The 16,444-nt window shown below is 38.1% G+C and overlaps 1 protein-coding gene across 19 annotated transcripts in view; it reads left to right on the forward strand.

The window, feature by feature from the left end:
* The window catches only part of LOC121382258 (troponin I-like), a 98,482-nt gene extending 92,289 nt beyond the window's left edge, over positions 1 to 6,193 (forward strand). For all 19 annotated transcript variants that reach the window (XM_041511796.1, XM_041511795.1, XM_041511807.1 and 16 more), the window contains 3 exons: positions 249 to 290; positions 1,711 to 1,804; positions 3,731 to 6,193. In XM_041511796.1, coding sequence (XP_041367730.1) covers positions 249 to 290; positions 1,711 to 1,804; positions 3,731 to 3,808 — 214 coding nt within the window. In that variant the 3' untranslated portion in view covers positions 3,809 to 6,193. The remainder of the gene's footprint in view (positions 1 to 248; positions 291 to 1,710; positions 1,805 to 3,730) is intronic.
* Positions 6,194 to 16,444: the final 10,251 nt, after the last annotated feature.

The following is a 16,444-nucleotide window of genomic DNA, read 5'->3' on the forward strand; positions in this document are numbered from 1 at the left end:
TTCCCAATGATTTACTTGTGTAGCTCTTTTGTTGTTGAACTCTTTCATTAACTAAGCTTCCATTTTCTCCCCATCATAAATTGTTAAATATTTCAAAGCTTTTTTCTTAGCTGTTTAATATTTTCCTTTATTTCAGATTTATCATGACAGATTTTACAACCGTTTTTGACCATATTTTGTTTTCTTATTTTATAGATATGTTGAAGGCTAAATGGCTGTTTTTGACACTGTTTTCTTTTCTCTTTCAGCATCAAACCCGTCCTTAGAAAAGTCAATAAGACAGAAAGCAAGTAAGTGATACATTTTTTTTTCTTTAAGAATGTTATTGGCATTCTTTCATATATTGGTAGGCAGGTGCGGATCCAAGGGGAGGTACTGAGTGGCTTGCACCCACCCCCCTGCGGTTTTGCCAGTGTCAAAAATAAAACAAAACAAAGCCTGTTGAAACACCCCTTGTCATTCATTCATTCATTTCAACTTGTTTTCATGCTTATATCCAATTAAGGTTCAAGCACGCTTTCCTGGGCACACACCTCAGCTATCTGGGCTGTCTGTCCAGAACAGTGGGTTAGTTGTTAGTGAGACAGAAGAGGGTGTAGTGGTCTTACACCTACCCATTGAGTTGTTAGAACTCGCTCTGGGTGGGACCTGGTACCGGGCCTTATGTCCAATGGCTTAACCACGACACCACCAAGGCCAGTTTACACCCCTTACCATGTCTGGCACCACCACCCTCTTTCACAAACTCGTGGATCCACCCCTGGCAGGTACAGGTCCTTTTTTGGCTTTGAGGTTCAGTGTTACAGTAGCCTTTCATTTTTAAACTCTGAACTTGAGCGGAATCTATCAGTACTGTATATGCAGACTCACACGACCTTTACGGTCAAGGTTTTTAGGGTGTTTCAGGGTTTGAAATAGCGGCCTGTGAAAAGTAGACCGTTTTTAAACCTAAAACCACCCAAAGAGACAGATGTATACATGTATGATTATCTCATCTTCCATTTTACTTACGATAAATTGTTTAAAAAAACAAAAAGTATCTAAAACAGTTTAACAATGCTGAAGAAAATACTAAATGAGTGACCATTAGATATACGGTTTACTTTCTAACAAATTGTTTTAACCAATAAATTATTGCTGTAGAGAATACAATGGATGGCTGTTACATATGCCATTTATCACAATAGTTGTTCTCTACTAAACTGTAAACAAAACAAACTCTAAGTATTAATTTAGTTTCCTTTAATTTGTTTTAAATTATTCAGTCTGAATCCCATTGGGTTTGTGTCTATTAAAATTATCAATGCCATGTGGACATTTTAGGCTGATTATCACAGTCTGTTTACCGAGTTAATTTATCAAATATATATATACATGTATATATATATATGAAGAGTTCAGGCACAAAACACGATATCAACCATTTTCTTTCTCTTTTTTGTTAAAGCCATTATTGTATGTCAGTAAGGGCTAATCGTAGGCCCGCTGATTTGCCGCAAAACGAGATTGATCCTTATGAAATTGTATTGGGTAAATCCCTCTTTTTTATATCAAAACGCGATATACGCCAATTTAAAAAAATCACTTACTGAAAATGAAAAAATGGATATATCACGTTTTGTGCCTAAACTCTTCATATATATATATTAAAACATTTACGTCTCTTTTGTTGTTCAGTATGTGATGCCATTTTCTACTCTTCTGCTTCAGACTTGCCAAGCTGGATAAGAAAGAATCTAGAGATTTCCGTAGCAATCTTAAATCAACAGGCCAGAACAAGTTTGCACTGGATGAAAAGGAAGATGTATGTATATTTGTAGTTTGTTCTTATTGGAAACAAGTGACTATTTTATTACCCTTGTGGTACATAAATATCATATTTACCAATGCTGTGTTTATGGCATGGGTCATAATAATACATTAAAACAGTTATGGCACACCTTTGATGTCACTATAGCAGCTGCAAGCTTGTGGCAGTTATGATTGATAAAATTGATATCATTCAGCATCACTGGATGACCTCATTGAATGTTATTAACATTGATTGGAAAGAGATTAAAGTCATACTTAACGTGAGTTATACATCACAGTTTGTGGATAATAAATTATCACATTTTGTTTAGTGCCACGCGACATTTGTGAAACTTGTTTGGGAATTATTTTATACCCCTCGCTAATTCCCACTCACAACAAAATCATAATTTGTCACTGAGAAATAATCAGTTGGTGTAATGTACAAAGCAATGACCTAGATAACACGACAATAGGTGCATGGTCCTAATAATTCAGAATCGTTCTTACGTTAATATATCTTAATTTTCTAACTGATTATTGATCAGTTTGCTATTGTACTAAATGATTATTGATCAGTTGGTGCAAAATTATTGTACCAATGATCAATGATCAATGATGAAACACTATGATGAAATTCAGACTGATTTCCAACACTATGATGACATTCAGACTGATTTACAACACTATGATGACATTCAGACTGATTTACAACACTATGATGACATTTAGACTGATTTACAACACTATGATGACATTCAGACTGATTTACAACACTATGATGACATTCAGACTCATTCCAAAAACTATGATGAACTTCAGACTGAATCCCAACACTATGATGAAATTCGACCAGTTCCGAAAACACTGATGAAATTTCAACTGATTCCAAACACTATGATGAAATTCGACCAGTTCCTAACACTGTGATAAAATTCTGACTGATTCCCAACACTATGTAACATTCCATACTTGTTTTTATTGCGGGGTAAGACGTAGCCTAGTGGTAAAGTGCTCGCCTGATGCGCTGTCAGTCTAGGATCGATCCCCATCAGTGGCCCATTTGGCTATTACTCATTCCAGCCAGTGCACCACGACTGGTATATCAAAGGTTGTGGTATGTGCTACCCTGTCTATGGGATAGTGCATATAAAAGATCCCTTGCTACAAATGGAAAAATGTATATATGGGAATTACCAAGTATTTGACATCCAATAGCCGATGATTAGAGGCATACAGTCACGGATTTAAGGACCTTATTTCTCTAAAAATGGATAATAAATAAAAATCACATTAATTGTTGGAAACCAAATGTAGCTATCACATCACCTTAACTGAACCATGATGGAGTGAAATCCATGTCAACCCTCTTGGCAATTTTAGTTTTTTAATTATGGACTATTGCCATCAATTATTTTTACAAAATATCATTAATAAATGGAGTATGGTGGTTATGAAGATGGTTGAGTAAAGTACATTTAGTGACAAATCAAATAATTTTTGTTCAAGTAATACTTTGTTAGATGATTAAATAGGTCAATGGTCTGTGACAATATGCCTTTAAATGGGTCAGTGGTCTGTGACAATATGCCTTTAAATGGGTCAGTGGTCTATGACAATATGCCTTTAAATAGGTCAGTGGTCTGTGACAATATGCCTTTAAATAGGTCAGTGGTCTGTGACAATATGCCTTTAAATAGGTCAGTGGTCTGTGACAATATGCCTTTAAATTGGTCAGTGGTCTGTGACAGTATGCCTTTAAATAGGTCAGTGGTCTGTGACAATATGCCTTTAAATAGGTCAGTGGTCTGTGACAATATGCCTTTAAATAGGTCAGTGGTCTGTGACAATATGCCTTTAATAAACCAATGTCATCTGGTGGTGTCATTGAACAACACAAATTTTAACTCTTTTTGTTGTTGTTTTGTTTTTATTGCAGTCTAAGAAGCCAGAATGGTTAGAGCGCAAGTTGGAGGGCGAGGAGGCGAAGGATGCTGCCACGGCCGCTCAGAGTTGAATATTTACTCACTCTGACTCTGTCCCGTCCCTTTTCGACAACCTTCCGTGTGATCATGCGTCAGATACAGAAAAATACTTCAAATTTCAACCCAAACAGTTTTTTCGCTACGAGAGAAGAATTCAGCAGAAGGGTCCACTACGAGAGCCTCTGTCAACTCTGGACAAATTTATCAGTGTGTTTCTCTGGTCTGAGCTGTCTTTTATTTTTTGGTGGGTGAATTTTAAAGTTGTTTATAGCAATGTTCTCTCGTACGGGGCCTCGACTAGTACATATTGAACTGTTGTGTATAGGTAATATTCTAACCACAAGTCTCTCTCTCTCTCTGTACATGAGCTCATATATAAATAATAAACCGATTAATTAACACTTTCTCTGTCAGTGTCAGTATGTATAATATTTATATAATGGCTAGCTGTAATTATGTATTATTTTATGCAGCTCTGTTATTTGAAAAGTTGTGATACATATTACTTGTATCATGTGCATCAACTTTACGGTTTGGGTTAAATATGCGTAGGCATTGAAAGATGCCACCAACTGGAGGTGCCAGTAATATATTAATCCACCTTTTAACAGGGGAGGGGCCAGATATTTCGATGCCTATGGTTTGCAATAAAATTGTAAAATTATTTTAGAGTTTTTAAGACAGTTTTGGCAGAGAAAGTGTTAACAGTCTGTGCATTTTGTTTTCAGTTTCTTTAGTATTGTTGGTGTGTGATCTCATGATGTTTACAGTGTTGATTATTTTTCAATGAAAAGTAAATAAAGACTTCAATAATAACGATTAATTGTTAAAAGTGGTTTCTGACAAACTTGACTATATTTCATTGCTTTTATTATTTAGTAAGGAATTTTTTCAATAGTTAAAGTTTTTTTCAGTCAGATATTTACTGTGGACATTGCATTTTGAAATAGTTGTTGTGAAATTAAATGTTTCTTGTGAAAAGGAAATCTTATCGCTTGACTTTTTCAAATAGCAGATTATCCGTAGTCCGCAAGCTTATTTTGATTTGTTTTGATTTGATAATTTAATAATTTATTGTATTGATTTTAATTGTTTGATGTATTTATTATGACTGTTAATAATTTTAACTTTTAAAGACGAGTAGGAAGTACTTCTAAACTGATGATCAAGGTCAAGAGTGGTATATGTAAAATGATTTAGGAAGACTGTTTCAAGTGGTGCTATATTTATTGTGAAATAACAGAAACTTCATTTCAAGTTTCGTCTTTTTCTGTGTCTGAACAAACACCAGCCCCAGATTAATATCTGGATTTTGTCTGTCTCCATTTTTATGATTAAAAAGTTCTTAAGTTTTAAACAGTTATGGTAAGATGTCTGTTTGAAATTTCTGAATTCTGATTAGCAGAAATGATTTATAAACCTTTGTGTCTTTGACTTGTCGTAAGGTCATTTGTTCCTATACCATAAATGTGGAGACAAGACATTTGGGTTTTCCCTAAAACAGGAAACAGTTGAGTTCCTGTTTTCTTTATATAGATATCACAGTGGACTCTGTGCAAACCGGCATCTGTGTAAACCCGATTTCTGTGTAAACTGGGTTTCTGTTTTGATTAATCGGGAACAGTGTGTAAACCATCACGATCACATGGTCTCAATGACTTGGATGAAATGTCTGTCTAAACCAACACACTGTATTCCAGAGATTTTCGTCTGTCATCCTTTAATCTGGTTTAGACAAAATCCACTGTGGTATATAATTATTTGTGGGGTCATTTTGCTCCATATACATGTTAAAGAGTGTTTTAAACTCTGGTAACAACATCCAAAAACAAACAGGCCCAGACTGAAATTGTTAATCCTCAATAGGGGATTTCTGTAGACTGCAGATGTTCATTTGTAGGTAATTTGTTACTGCATTTGAAATTCAGGAAACAAGTTCCTCAATGATAGTTTATTTTAAATTGTATGATCATACACAAGGACTTTCCATGAACTGCAGATTTACTTTTCTTTCAGGGACCTCTTAGTTAGAAAATTAGGGAAAACCCTTTGAACATAGTATGGAACAGAAAACATTGATGGAATTGTGTGAAATCATTACGTAACTGAATGTGTGATAGTAGAAGTAGGATTGTTCACAATGTACAGTAGAGCACTTTGTGAATTATTTAATTTATTTATATCTCTTTTTTTTAATTTATTTGAACTTTACTTTGTAATCATGTATACTGTGTTTGTACATAGTACTGTTGATAGACTAGTCCTATTAAACCACTAAATTAAAAACATTTGAAAATCATTTAATGGAATCAAAACTGCTAAACAGAACTTAACATGCCTGCCTCACTTGCCCTAGCAACTATTGAAACTTTTAGAATGCCAGGGGTAATAAATAAAATATGTTCCTGTTGGCACCATCTCCTCTTTGTTTTCTTTTGTTGCATGTGTAGTTTAATTGTCTGAAAAATCTCCAGTTTGGTTTGTGGGACATGAATGAATGAATGAATGAATGAATGAATGGATGTTTAACGACACCCCAGCACGAAAAATACATTGGCCATTAGGTGTCAAACTATGGTAAATGTGGAATAAGAACGCTAACACTTATTTAGAAGACAGTACACCATATTTCATAAAGATAAAGTTCAATTGTTTAACAACACCAGAGCACAAAATGTATTAATCATTGGCTGTTGGGCATCAGACATTTGGTAAATCAAACATATAGTCTAGCCTAGAAAACATATGATGTGACTCAACTGGACATTTGTGTTGTGTCGTGAGCCATGAATCGTTCACACTATACGACAGCCATCGTCTGCGATGTAACATGTTCGGTCATGTCAAATGCCATCGGGCTAAATAAAAATCTGTGGCAGATGACGGTTTTTTTTCAATAGACACTACACGATGTGACTCATATCGACAGTTGAGTTGCGTTGCTTCGTATAATGTGATCTAGGCTTTAGAAGAAACCCATTAGCAGCAGTGGATCTTTTATATGCACTTTTCCACAGACAGGACAGCACATACCATGGCGTTTGATATACCTGTCATGGGGCAGTTGTTGGGATGGGAAAAATCGCAATAAGAGAATGGATCCACTGAGGAAGTTCGAACCTATGACCCAAGCACCTCAGGCGAGCACTCTACTGACTGAGCCTGATCCCGTCCCACAATATTTAATATGCGTTTTATACCTTGTCTGTCATATGTATCCAATACATATAAACTATTCAGAAAGTTTCAACACAGTACCGGGTATGGTCTTTATTAGTCCTAAAAAAGTTAAAGTTTGTTTTGTTTAATGACACCACTAGAGCACATTGATTTATTAATCATCAGCTATTGGATGTCAAACATTTGGTAATTTTGACATATAGCTTTAAAGAGGAAACCTGCTACATTTGTCCATTAGTAGCAAGGGATACTCTATATGCACTATCCCGCAAACAGGATAACACATACCACGGCGTTTGATATACCAGTCGTGACTCACTGGCTGGAACGATAAATAGCCCAATGGGCCCACGTACGGGGATCGATCCCAAAACGACCGCACATCAAGCGAGCGCTTTACCACTGGGCTACATCGCGCCCGTTTGTCAGTTCTGGAAAAAATAGTTTTGTTGACACCACTAGAGCACGTTGATTTATTAATCATCGCCTATTGGATGTCAAACATTTGGACTGCCAGTCCTGAACGGCAGGTGATCCTTTGCACCCACCTTCACTCACCTGGGACGTTTTAGGACAGCAGCAAATTTATCACAAGCAATAATATTTTTAATACTTTTTTTTTATTGAAACCACTTGATTGCTCGCCTAGCACTATTTTGTGATCTTGCTCATGGTGAAGACTGCGGTACTTTGCCATCTTGCACCATGCTACAATTGTGGAGCTACAAACCACTTGGTAAAATGTCACTGACGGGACCCACGTTTATTGTTAATCTGAAAACAAAATATGGCTAGCTTATTTTGTTTTGTCATATAATTAATCAAATATAATGAATGGGAGATAATGGCTTACTACATTTTGAAGAACATAAACTAGGAATACAATGTTTGGGGGCCATGGAGATAGCCTCTAAATTACCATAAACTGTTTAAAAACCTGTCAGGAGTCCTATAGAGATTGTAACATTAATGAAACTATATTCCAGACTAATATAGCTTTGTTTGTAATCGGCATTTTACACAAAAACTAACGGGATTCAAACTGAATAGATCTAAATTAATTAAAATAAAACTAAATTACTATTTGCGTTTCTTTTGTTGTTCAGTATATGTTATTAAACTCAATGATTGAGCCACTGAGTCAGTGAAGCGATTCACTGTATACCAGCTTTAAAGGGACAGACCCTAGTTTTTAAACTCTAATGCATATTTTTCACTATTAGAGCCATTTGTGATAACTGAAATCGAACATTACTTACATTTTATTGTTTAAAATATATATTAAAATGTCTTACAAACTATCTTAAAGTCCCAACGTTTAGATTGTTTAGATTATCCATTTCCAAACAACCGAAGTGTTTCTAATACCACAAAATGCATTACGTCTGAGAAGTAATGGTTATGGAGTCTAGTTCTGGTCTATTTTAAATGATAATTTCCTGTCTCAACGTCATACTCTTGTTTCTCTGTTGTAACTTTATCCAAATGTGTTACACGTTTGCAGATTAACTAAACTTAGTGTCAGTTGTTATGGGTTGAAACTAGAATTTGTGATTTTAATGTCACCAAAGAGACGTCTGCTAATGACGGCCAGACACCGCAATAGGTCCCTTGAAATATAAAGGTCGCTCGATGGCTTAACTAATTTCCAGACATTGAAACGGAGTTGGTGATGTCAAAATGAAATCGCTGCTGGTTGATCCAGAAGTGATAACAAAGGTAACACAATGAACTTTAAAACTTACACAAAAAGCTAAACGATGAATCGTCATCAGCAGTGTGATCTTAAAGAGGGCATTTAAATACTATATGCTAATATTAAAGGTGCTATATCATAGGTGCATGTGCCATCTTTTTTTTTTTTTTTTTTTTTTTTTTTTTTTAAATTAAACCTTTTTTCAATAAATAATTACATGTTAATCAGTCCCACACATAATATTTGCATAAATAGTTCGAGAATATAAAACCCCCACCTGTTATGTGTTTGAATACTTTGTAAACAAAGTCTTGTTCAGTGCCACTCGAAAGGAAAGGAAAGGAAATGTTTTATTTAACGACGCACTCAACACATTTTATTTACGGTTATATGGCGTCGGACATATGGTGAAGGACCACAGATACTGAGAGAAAACCCGCTGTCGCCACTTCATGGGCTACTCTTTTCGATTAGCAGCAATGGATCTTTTATATGCACCATCCCACAGACAGGATAGCACATACCACCGCCTTTGATATACCAGTCGTGGTGCATTGGCTGGAACGAGAAATAGCCCAATGGGCAGTGCCGCTCGATCGATCTCGTAACAAATCATGAAGTAAAGAATTCATAAAATCTGTCAGTGCTCAACCAGATAGGGCCGTCAGAGAGATGTGTTGCGCAATGAGAGATGTGTTGCGCCGTCAGAGAGATGTGTTGCGCCGTCAGAGAGATGTGTTGCGCAATGAGAGATGTGTTGCGCCGTCAGAGAGATGTGTTGCGCAATGAGAGATGTGTTGCGCAATGAGAGATGTGTTGCGCCGTCAGAGAGATGTGTTGCGCAATGAGAGATGTGTTGCGCAATGATCTTGCCAGCAACATATCCTGGCATAGTTTGTTGGTTTATTTTGTTTAACGGCACCACTAGAGCACTTTGGTTTATTTATCATCGGCTATTGGATGTCACCAAATGTTCGTTTCAACTGAACACATCCAATTTTAACAATCATCCAACGAAGATTCTCCAAAAACGTTTTTATTTTACTAGTAACGGTAAATTAAATTAATTTATTTTTATTTTTATATGGGCATGGTAAGATACACGTTTACATTTCAAAATAAAATTTAATCAATAATTTTGGTGGAAAGCCGACATTATACAATTTTGAAATCGCAACTTTAAGGTCAAAGATTCGATTTCATAGCCTTTGACATATTGTATCATTGTTTTATATGTAATAGTATCACAGCGCACATACCACGGCTTTTGATACACCAGCCATTAATACAGCTACAAAGACAATTGTTTGCACAGATATCACAGACAGTCAAGGTGGCAGTTGAAAAAGGTGGCATGTCTATGTTCATGTTCAAGGTCTACTACTACAAAGGTCTTCTACCAGAACTCTATTCTTACCCTGGGGGTTACCCATGTTGCTATCAGATGTACACCAACACAAAAAATAACAGTTAGACAATTGTTATGAAATCAAAGAAATATTTATTTGAACAACACCATCAACGCCTTTCATTTACGGTTATGTGGCATCGGGCACATGGCTAAGAGCCACACAGGCACGACAGGAGCAAGTAGACATTGGAGGGGGGGGGGGGGGGGGGGGGGGCTGACTGAGATCGAGGGCGCAAAGCAAAGTTTCTAGGAGAGTTCGGCGGTATGCTCCCCCGTAAAAGTATGAAAACTAGATGTCCTAAAGTGCTGTTTCCTGCATTTTTAATCGTCTACGAGTAAAACTCATTCTGCCTTAAGATTTACTAGGACTACTAATATTTGTATTCAGAATTAGCCTATTGGGGGCTAGAGACACCCCACCCCCACCCACCCCAGACCTCCCTGCGCCACCGTGCCTGCCACATAGATAACGAGAGAAGAATTTTAACTCGCAGTGACCATTCCATCATCTGGCATTTTTGATTGTAATAAAGGAATCTTTTATAGACACCATTCTACCTAGTACATGGGTTACGTACCCTTACTGTTTTGCATAAAGTGTATTTTATAGACGTCGGAAGATGCCAGCCACTGTTCCTTGTAACTAAATTAAAACAAGAAAGACGAGGTGGCGACTGAAACTAGTTATGGGTTGATTGGTGAATCATATATTTACCATTAAGACAGTGTGTGTGTGTGTGTGTGTGTGTGTGTGTGTGTGTGTGTGTATGTGTGTGTGTGCATGCGTGGATAGAGAGAGAGAGAGAGAGAGAGAGAGAGAGAGAGAGAGAGAGAGAGAGAGAGAGAGAGAGAGAGAGAGAGAGAGAGAGAGAGAGAGAGATAGTTACAAATTCCAACGAGCTCTTTGTATAGTCAACTGCATCACAGGTCCGATATAATTAGATATGGGTACACATACATATTAAAAAGTAGGCGGGAAGGAGTGGAGGAAGTTAGAGGTCGAACCATCCTGTTGAATGCGAATTTTTTTTTTCAAGTATAATTTATGGGGTGCATGGCCCGAATCCCCTAGAGACTGCGCTCGCCAGTCTAGACTCACACCTGCATCATTTCCAGCATAGCATTGGGGAAAAAATCAATTAAATAAAGTAAATAAAAACCTGTTATGTACAATGAGTGGTCTCTGTAGGTACTTAAAATATATGTAAAGACGAAATTAAATAAAGATGTATTATATAAATGTCCATTCTTCCAAGTTTTTATGCATTAATGTTGAATGATTTGTAGAGCAAGTTTTCGTACAGTGGCGTAGCATGGTCTACACCTAGAGTGGGGGGGGGGGGGGGGGGGGGGGGGGTTCGAATATGGACCAGACTGACCCCGTTGTCTACATTTTCTCTGAACACCTTCCCGCCCCACCTTATGACTCAATTCGCTTCTTATTTCTCTGACTTTCACGGATGTGTCATGACAATGACGTGAAAGAAACAGCAACCACGCCCACGACTACTACTGACCTAAACAGAAGAAAAAAAGCATTATAAGCTACAATTTGAACAAGCAACCCTCAACACCAAACGCTTCGATTAAAAAAAAAGCCACTGTTGTGTTTTAAAACATTTTTGTTACAGCAATATTATTATCTAATAATCGATATAATATTAGGTTTGTTTATGGTATCGACGCACACGTGTATTTCTCTAACAAACGTGGAACTCGTCAGTTATAAAAGTATATGTGACGGAACATGCTCTTAAATTTGTTTTCGCCTGTGGCGATATTAATTGTTTTAGAGGGCCATGTGCAGTTCCAATATGCATTTAAGACCAGGTGGGTACTTTGTTACATAATACCTCTGCGCGACGGTGGTCGTGCTGTTTTCAATACACCCCCAGACTAATTGCGGAGGCCATGTGGCCAGTAGTTACGTAATATCTCCGCGAGTGCGGTTTTTACGACCGTGATTTTGGCGACTAGGCGACAGTGAGTCTGGCCATCTAAGAGAAAATGCCCGTCTTGGTCGCTGTGAAAATATCACTTGTAGGTATTCGGTGCCGCGATGTATCCCCAGGCGATATTCGGTTTTATAATAAATAGCTAGGGTTTTAGAGATATGAGGGAGAAACATATTGGAAGGCTTCCAGGGAACGCGTCCGTTTGGACTTGGTAAATATTATTTCTGCTCTGTTGTATAACCTTGATGTGATTGATGTGACTTTAAATATTTTAATACTGTATTATACCAATATTATTTAGACGGTGCTGCCGGTAATCTGACGCAGTAAACTGTAGGCTCACTGTTCTAATATATATAAAGCTTAACCAGTCATCCTAGAGGACCTAGGTAAACTGTAGGTTATTGTCTTTATTGTGATAGGTATCAGTATTAATTCTGTATTACAAGGTTACTGAATGAGTAGATAAGGGTTAATTAAAAATTAACCAGTTAGGAATAGAGTTGTAATTCCTTTATTAATTAAGTTCCCCTGGAAGCGTTTCTCAATTATCACACGTGTGGGTGTTGTGTCACGGTGAAGTGTTTAGAATATTGTATAAACTAGACACCTAGTGATTAACTAATTAAGTGATCAGTTCTGGGTTGCTACTATTTGTTGTTGTTAATTAACCACTGCGGCAGTACATTTGTCAGCGTAGATTAATACAGATTCCAAAGTGTTGTTGTTGTTGTTTTTTTTGTTTTTTTTCTAGTTAACTAAACGTGCTATATTATATATACTTTATATAAGATCTTATCTCTGTTCATACCTAGAGACGAGCCACGCGGGTATATACTGCCCGATACAGAGAGATCTAATAGATATACAGTTAGGAGAGATATTTGGATAATCGTGTTTCATTCAGTTACGGGTATTATAGGATCTCCGTGACACGAGTGAAAATTGGGGGCTCGTCCGGGATCTGAAACGGGACATGCATATTTAAAACAGTATTGTTTGTAAATGGGGACTTTATAAATTATTTTTACAAATAACTAGAAGTAGCAACGTTGTTCACTAGAAAATTAATTAATAATAAGTGCGTCATATCTAAACATGGATAAGAATTAGCTGGATAGGCCTACGCTCAGTGTAGTGGAGATTAAGCGAGCACGTAAGGCCGAATTAGTTGAAATCGCGGGTGAGCGAGAAATTGATTTAACATCAGCTAAAACCTTAGGTGATATAAAGACAATTATTATCCAGGAAGTTTTTGGTGATAGGCTTGTTATGGAAGACAGTGAGATTGTTCCAGAGATAGAGACAAATGAGTTAAGTGTGGAACAACAATTAGCTTTTAAAAAACTTGAGTACGAAAGAGAAGAACGTGCATTAGATAGAGAGAAAGATAGAGAAAGAGAAGAGAGGGATAGAGAAAAAGAAGAGAGAGAGAGAGAGAGAGAGAGAGAGAGAGAGAGAGAGAGAGAGAGAGAGAGAGAGAGAGAGAGAGAGAGAGAGAAAGTGAAGAGAGGGATAGAGAAGAGAGATAGAGAAGATAGAGAGAGAGAGATAGAGAGAGAGAGAGAGAGAGAGAGAGAGAGAGAGAGAGAGAGAGAGAGAGAGAGAGAGAGAGAGAGAGAGAGAGAGAGAGAGAGAGAGAGAGAGGAGAGGGATAGAGAATTCCAGTTAGCAAAATTAAAAGTGGAACATGAGTTAAAATTGAATACTGAAGAAGTTAGACGAGAAGCAGGAAATGGGTTTAACATGTCGGAGGCTTATAGATCAGTGCCTGTATTTGATGACCAGGAGGTAGATATGTTCTTCCAACTTTTTGAACGGGTCGCTAAGCAGCTAAATTGGCCGCAGTCTAAGTGGACATTGTTAGCCGTGTCTAAGTTTAAGGGGAAGGCTAGTGTAGCTTATAATTCAATGAGTGATGAGCGAGCAAGTCAGTACGACCTAGTTAAGGCGGCAGTGTTGAGGGCGTATGAATTACGACCTGAGGATTATCGTTTACGGTATAGCGAGTTGAGAAAAACGCAGGGTCAGTCTTATAGTGAGTTTGTGGCTAAGAAGGCAGGAATGTTTGATAAATGGGTGGTGTCTCATCAGGTAGAGTCATATACCGAGTTACGGGAGTTGTTGATCTTACAGGACATTAAAAATGGATTACCAGTTAGCTTACGTATTCATTTAGAGGATCGTGATGTCAAAAAGATAGAGGAGGCAGGCATAGTGGCAGATGATTACGTGTTAATACACAAAGCTCAGGCAGTACAGGGTAGCTCTTTACAACAGGGTGATAAGAAGAAATTTCAGCCAGGTTTTTCCCGGGAAAGTAACTATCGGGGAGAGTCTTCTAGTTGGTCAGCTAGTCAGGCAAGGAATGTACCTGGTGGGCAAAGTAAGGATAGGCCTGCATTATCAGCCAATGCACGAACTTTTCGTCCACATTGCAGTTACTGTAAAAAGGATAATCATCTTGTCGGGGACTGTTTTAAAAGGAAACGCGATAATGCGCAAGTGGTCGGTTTAGTGAGGGCAGCTCCGCTAGCGAGAGAGTTAATGGTTAGTCCCATGGCAGAGAAAGTAAACCCGTATGTGTCCACTGGTATGGTTTGTGATGTGAAACAAGAATTGAGTCCAAAGGCAATATCAATCTATCGAGATACCGGGTGTAGTCAGTCGCTGATAACGTCAGAGTGTTTAACTGGTATTGAGAATTCAGATACAGGACGTAGTTTTGCTTTAACCTCGGTTACTGGAGAACATATGGTTGTCCGGTTACATAACGTTTTCTTGTGTTCGAAGTTTGTGACGGGACCAGTCATTATGGGTGCTGTGAAGGACTTGCCTGTTAAAAACATAGGAGTTTTGTTGGGTAATGATTTGACTAGTCAGTGTTGTCAGCCGAAATGTGACCAATTGTTAATTAAAGACAGCCCTTTACCAATAGAAGAGTGTGAGGTTGATGAGATTAGTTATCCTGCGTGTGTAAAGACTAGGGCTATGGCCAGAAGGGTAACACGAGACCCAGAGGATATTTGTGATTTGTCTGATACGGGTGTGAGCCATGAAATTGGAGTGGATGAGGTTATCAGTAAAATGGTAGATAAGTCAACTGAGGAATTAAATGTGGTGGAACCTGTTGATCTCCCGCAGAGGGGAAATGAACCAGTTGTGTTTGATAGAGGGGACTTACCTTGTAATAGACAAGAGTTAATCCTAGAGCTGGGGGCTGATCCAAGTTTGTTGGCAGCTCGCACTATATTGTTAACTGAGGCCAAGGGTGTATTAATGAATAAGAGAGTTAGAGATAGGAAGGCTAGGAAGCAACTGAGCCATGCTCAGAGCAAAATAAAATCAGTGTTTGATAGGAAGACTAGGAGTCAGGAATTTAAACCAGGGGATAAAGTGCTGCTGTACCTTCCCATTAAACGGGGTTCATTGCAGAACAGGTATTTCGGGCCCTATGTTGTGCACAAACGGGTTAATGAGACAGGGTATGTGATAAACACTCCTGATAGGGTTAGGAAAAGTAGGTATTGTCACATCAATTTGCTAAAAGGTTATTTTGACAGACTGCCGATAGTTCCAGAGTTACCGGTCCAAATTGAGAGTCACTCAATTTCCTGTGATGACGTCAAGACTGCAGAGATCAAATTAACCAACAGCCAGATTCTAGCAGACTTTAGCCCCCAGCGAGCAAAGCTGACTACGTTGATACAAGACAATGTTTTCATTTGTCAGAACCTTCCAACGGTTACCAATACCTTAAGCCAGGATGTGCGCTTGGAACCCAATGCTACACCGATTCGACAGCATGCCTATCGGAGAAAACCTGGAAAACGTGCGACACTGAAAAAGAAGGAAACGAAGTTCCAGTGGTCAGATGAATGCGAGAAGTCATTCAACCGTCTCAAGCAGATGCTCTCCTCGTCTCCCGTGATGGCAGCACCAGACTACCGAATGGCTGTGGATGCCAGTGACGTGGGAGCTGGAGCTGTGCTGTTCCAGGAAGACGAAAATGGACTGAACCATCCTGTAAGTTTGTTCTCCAAAAAGTTTGACAAACACCAGGTGAACTATTCCACTATAGAGAAGGAAGCTTTGGCCATGGTACAAGCTCTGACGCATTTTCAGAGCTACGTGAAATCGGCAGTGCATCAAGTGGTGGTCTTTACGGACCATAATCCGCTCACTTTCATTCACAGATTGAAAGCCACCAACCAGAGTTTTGAGATGGAGTCTTCTTCTGCAGGAATTCCCAATTACCATTGAACATATCAAGGGCACTTCTAATGTAATCGCTGATGCCCTGTCCCGAAGTTGAACGTTATGATAATGTGTTGATATTCTTGATTTCTGTGTTGTTTTTATATATTTTATTGTATACCATGGACTCAGAGACTCAGTGTGATTACTGGTAGTCACCTTATTACTA

The sequence above is a fragment of the Gigantopelta aegis genome, chromosome 9, assembly GCF_016097555.1.
Source record: "Gigantopelta aegis isolate Gae_Host chromosome 9, Gae_host_genome, whole genome shotgun sequence".
Classification (NCBI taxonomy): Eukaryota; Metazoa; Mollusca; class Gastropoda; order Neomphalida; family Peltospiridae; genus Gigantopelta; species Gigantopelta aegis.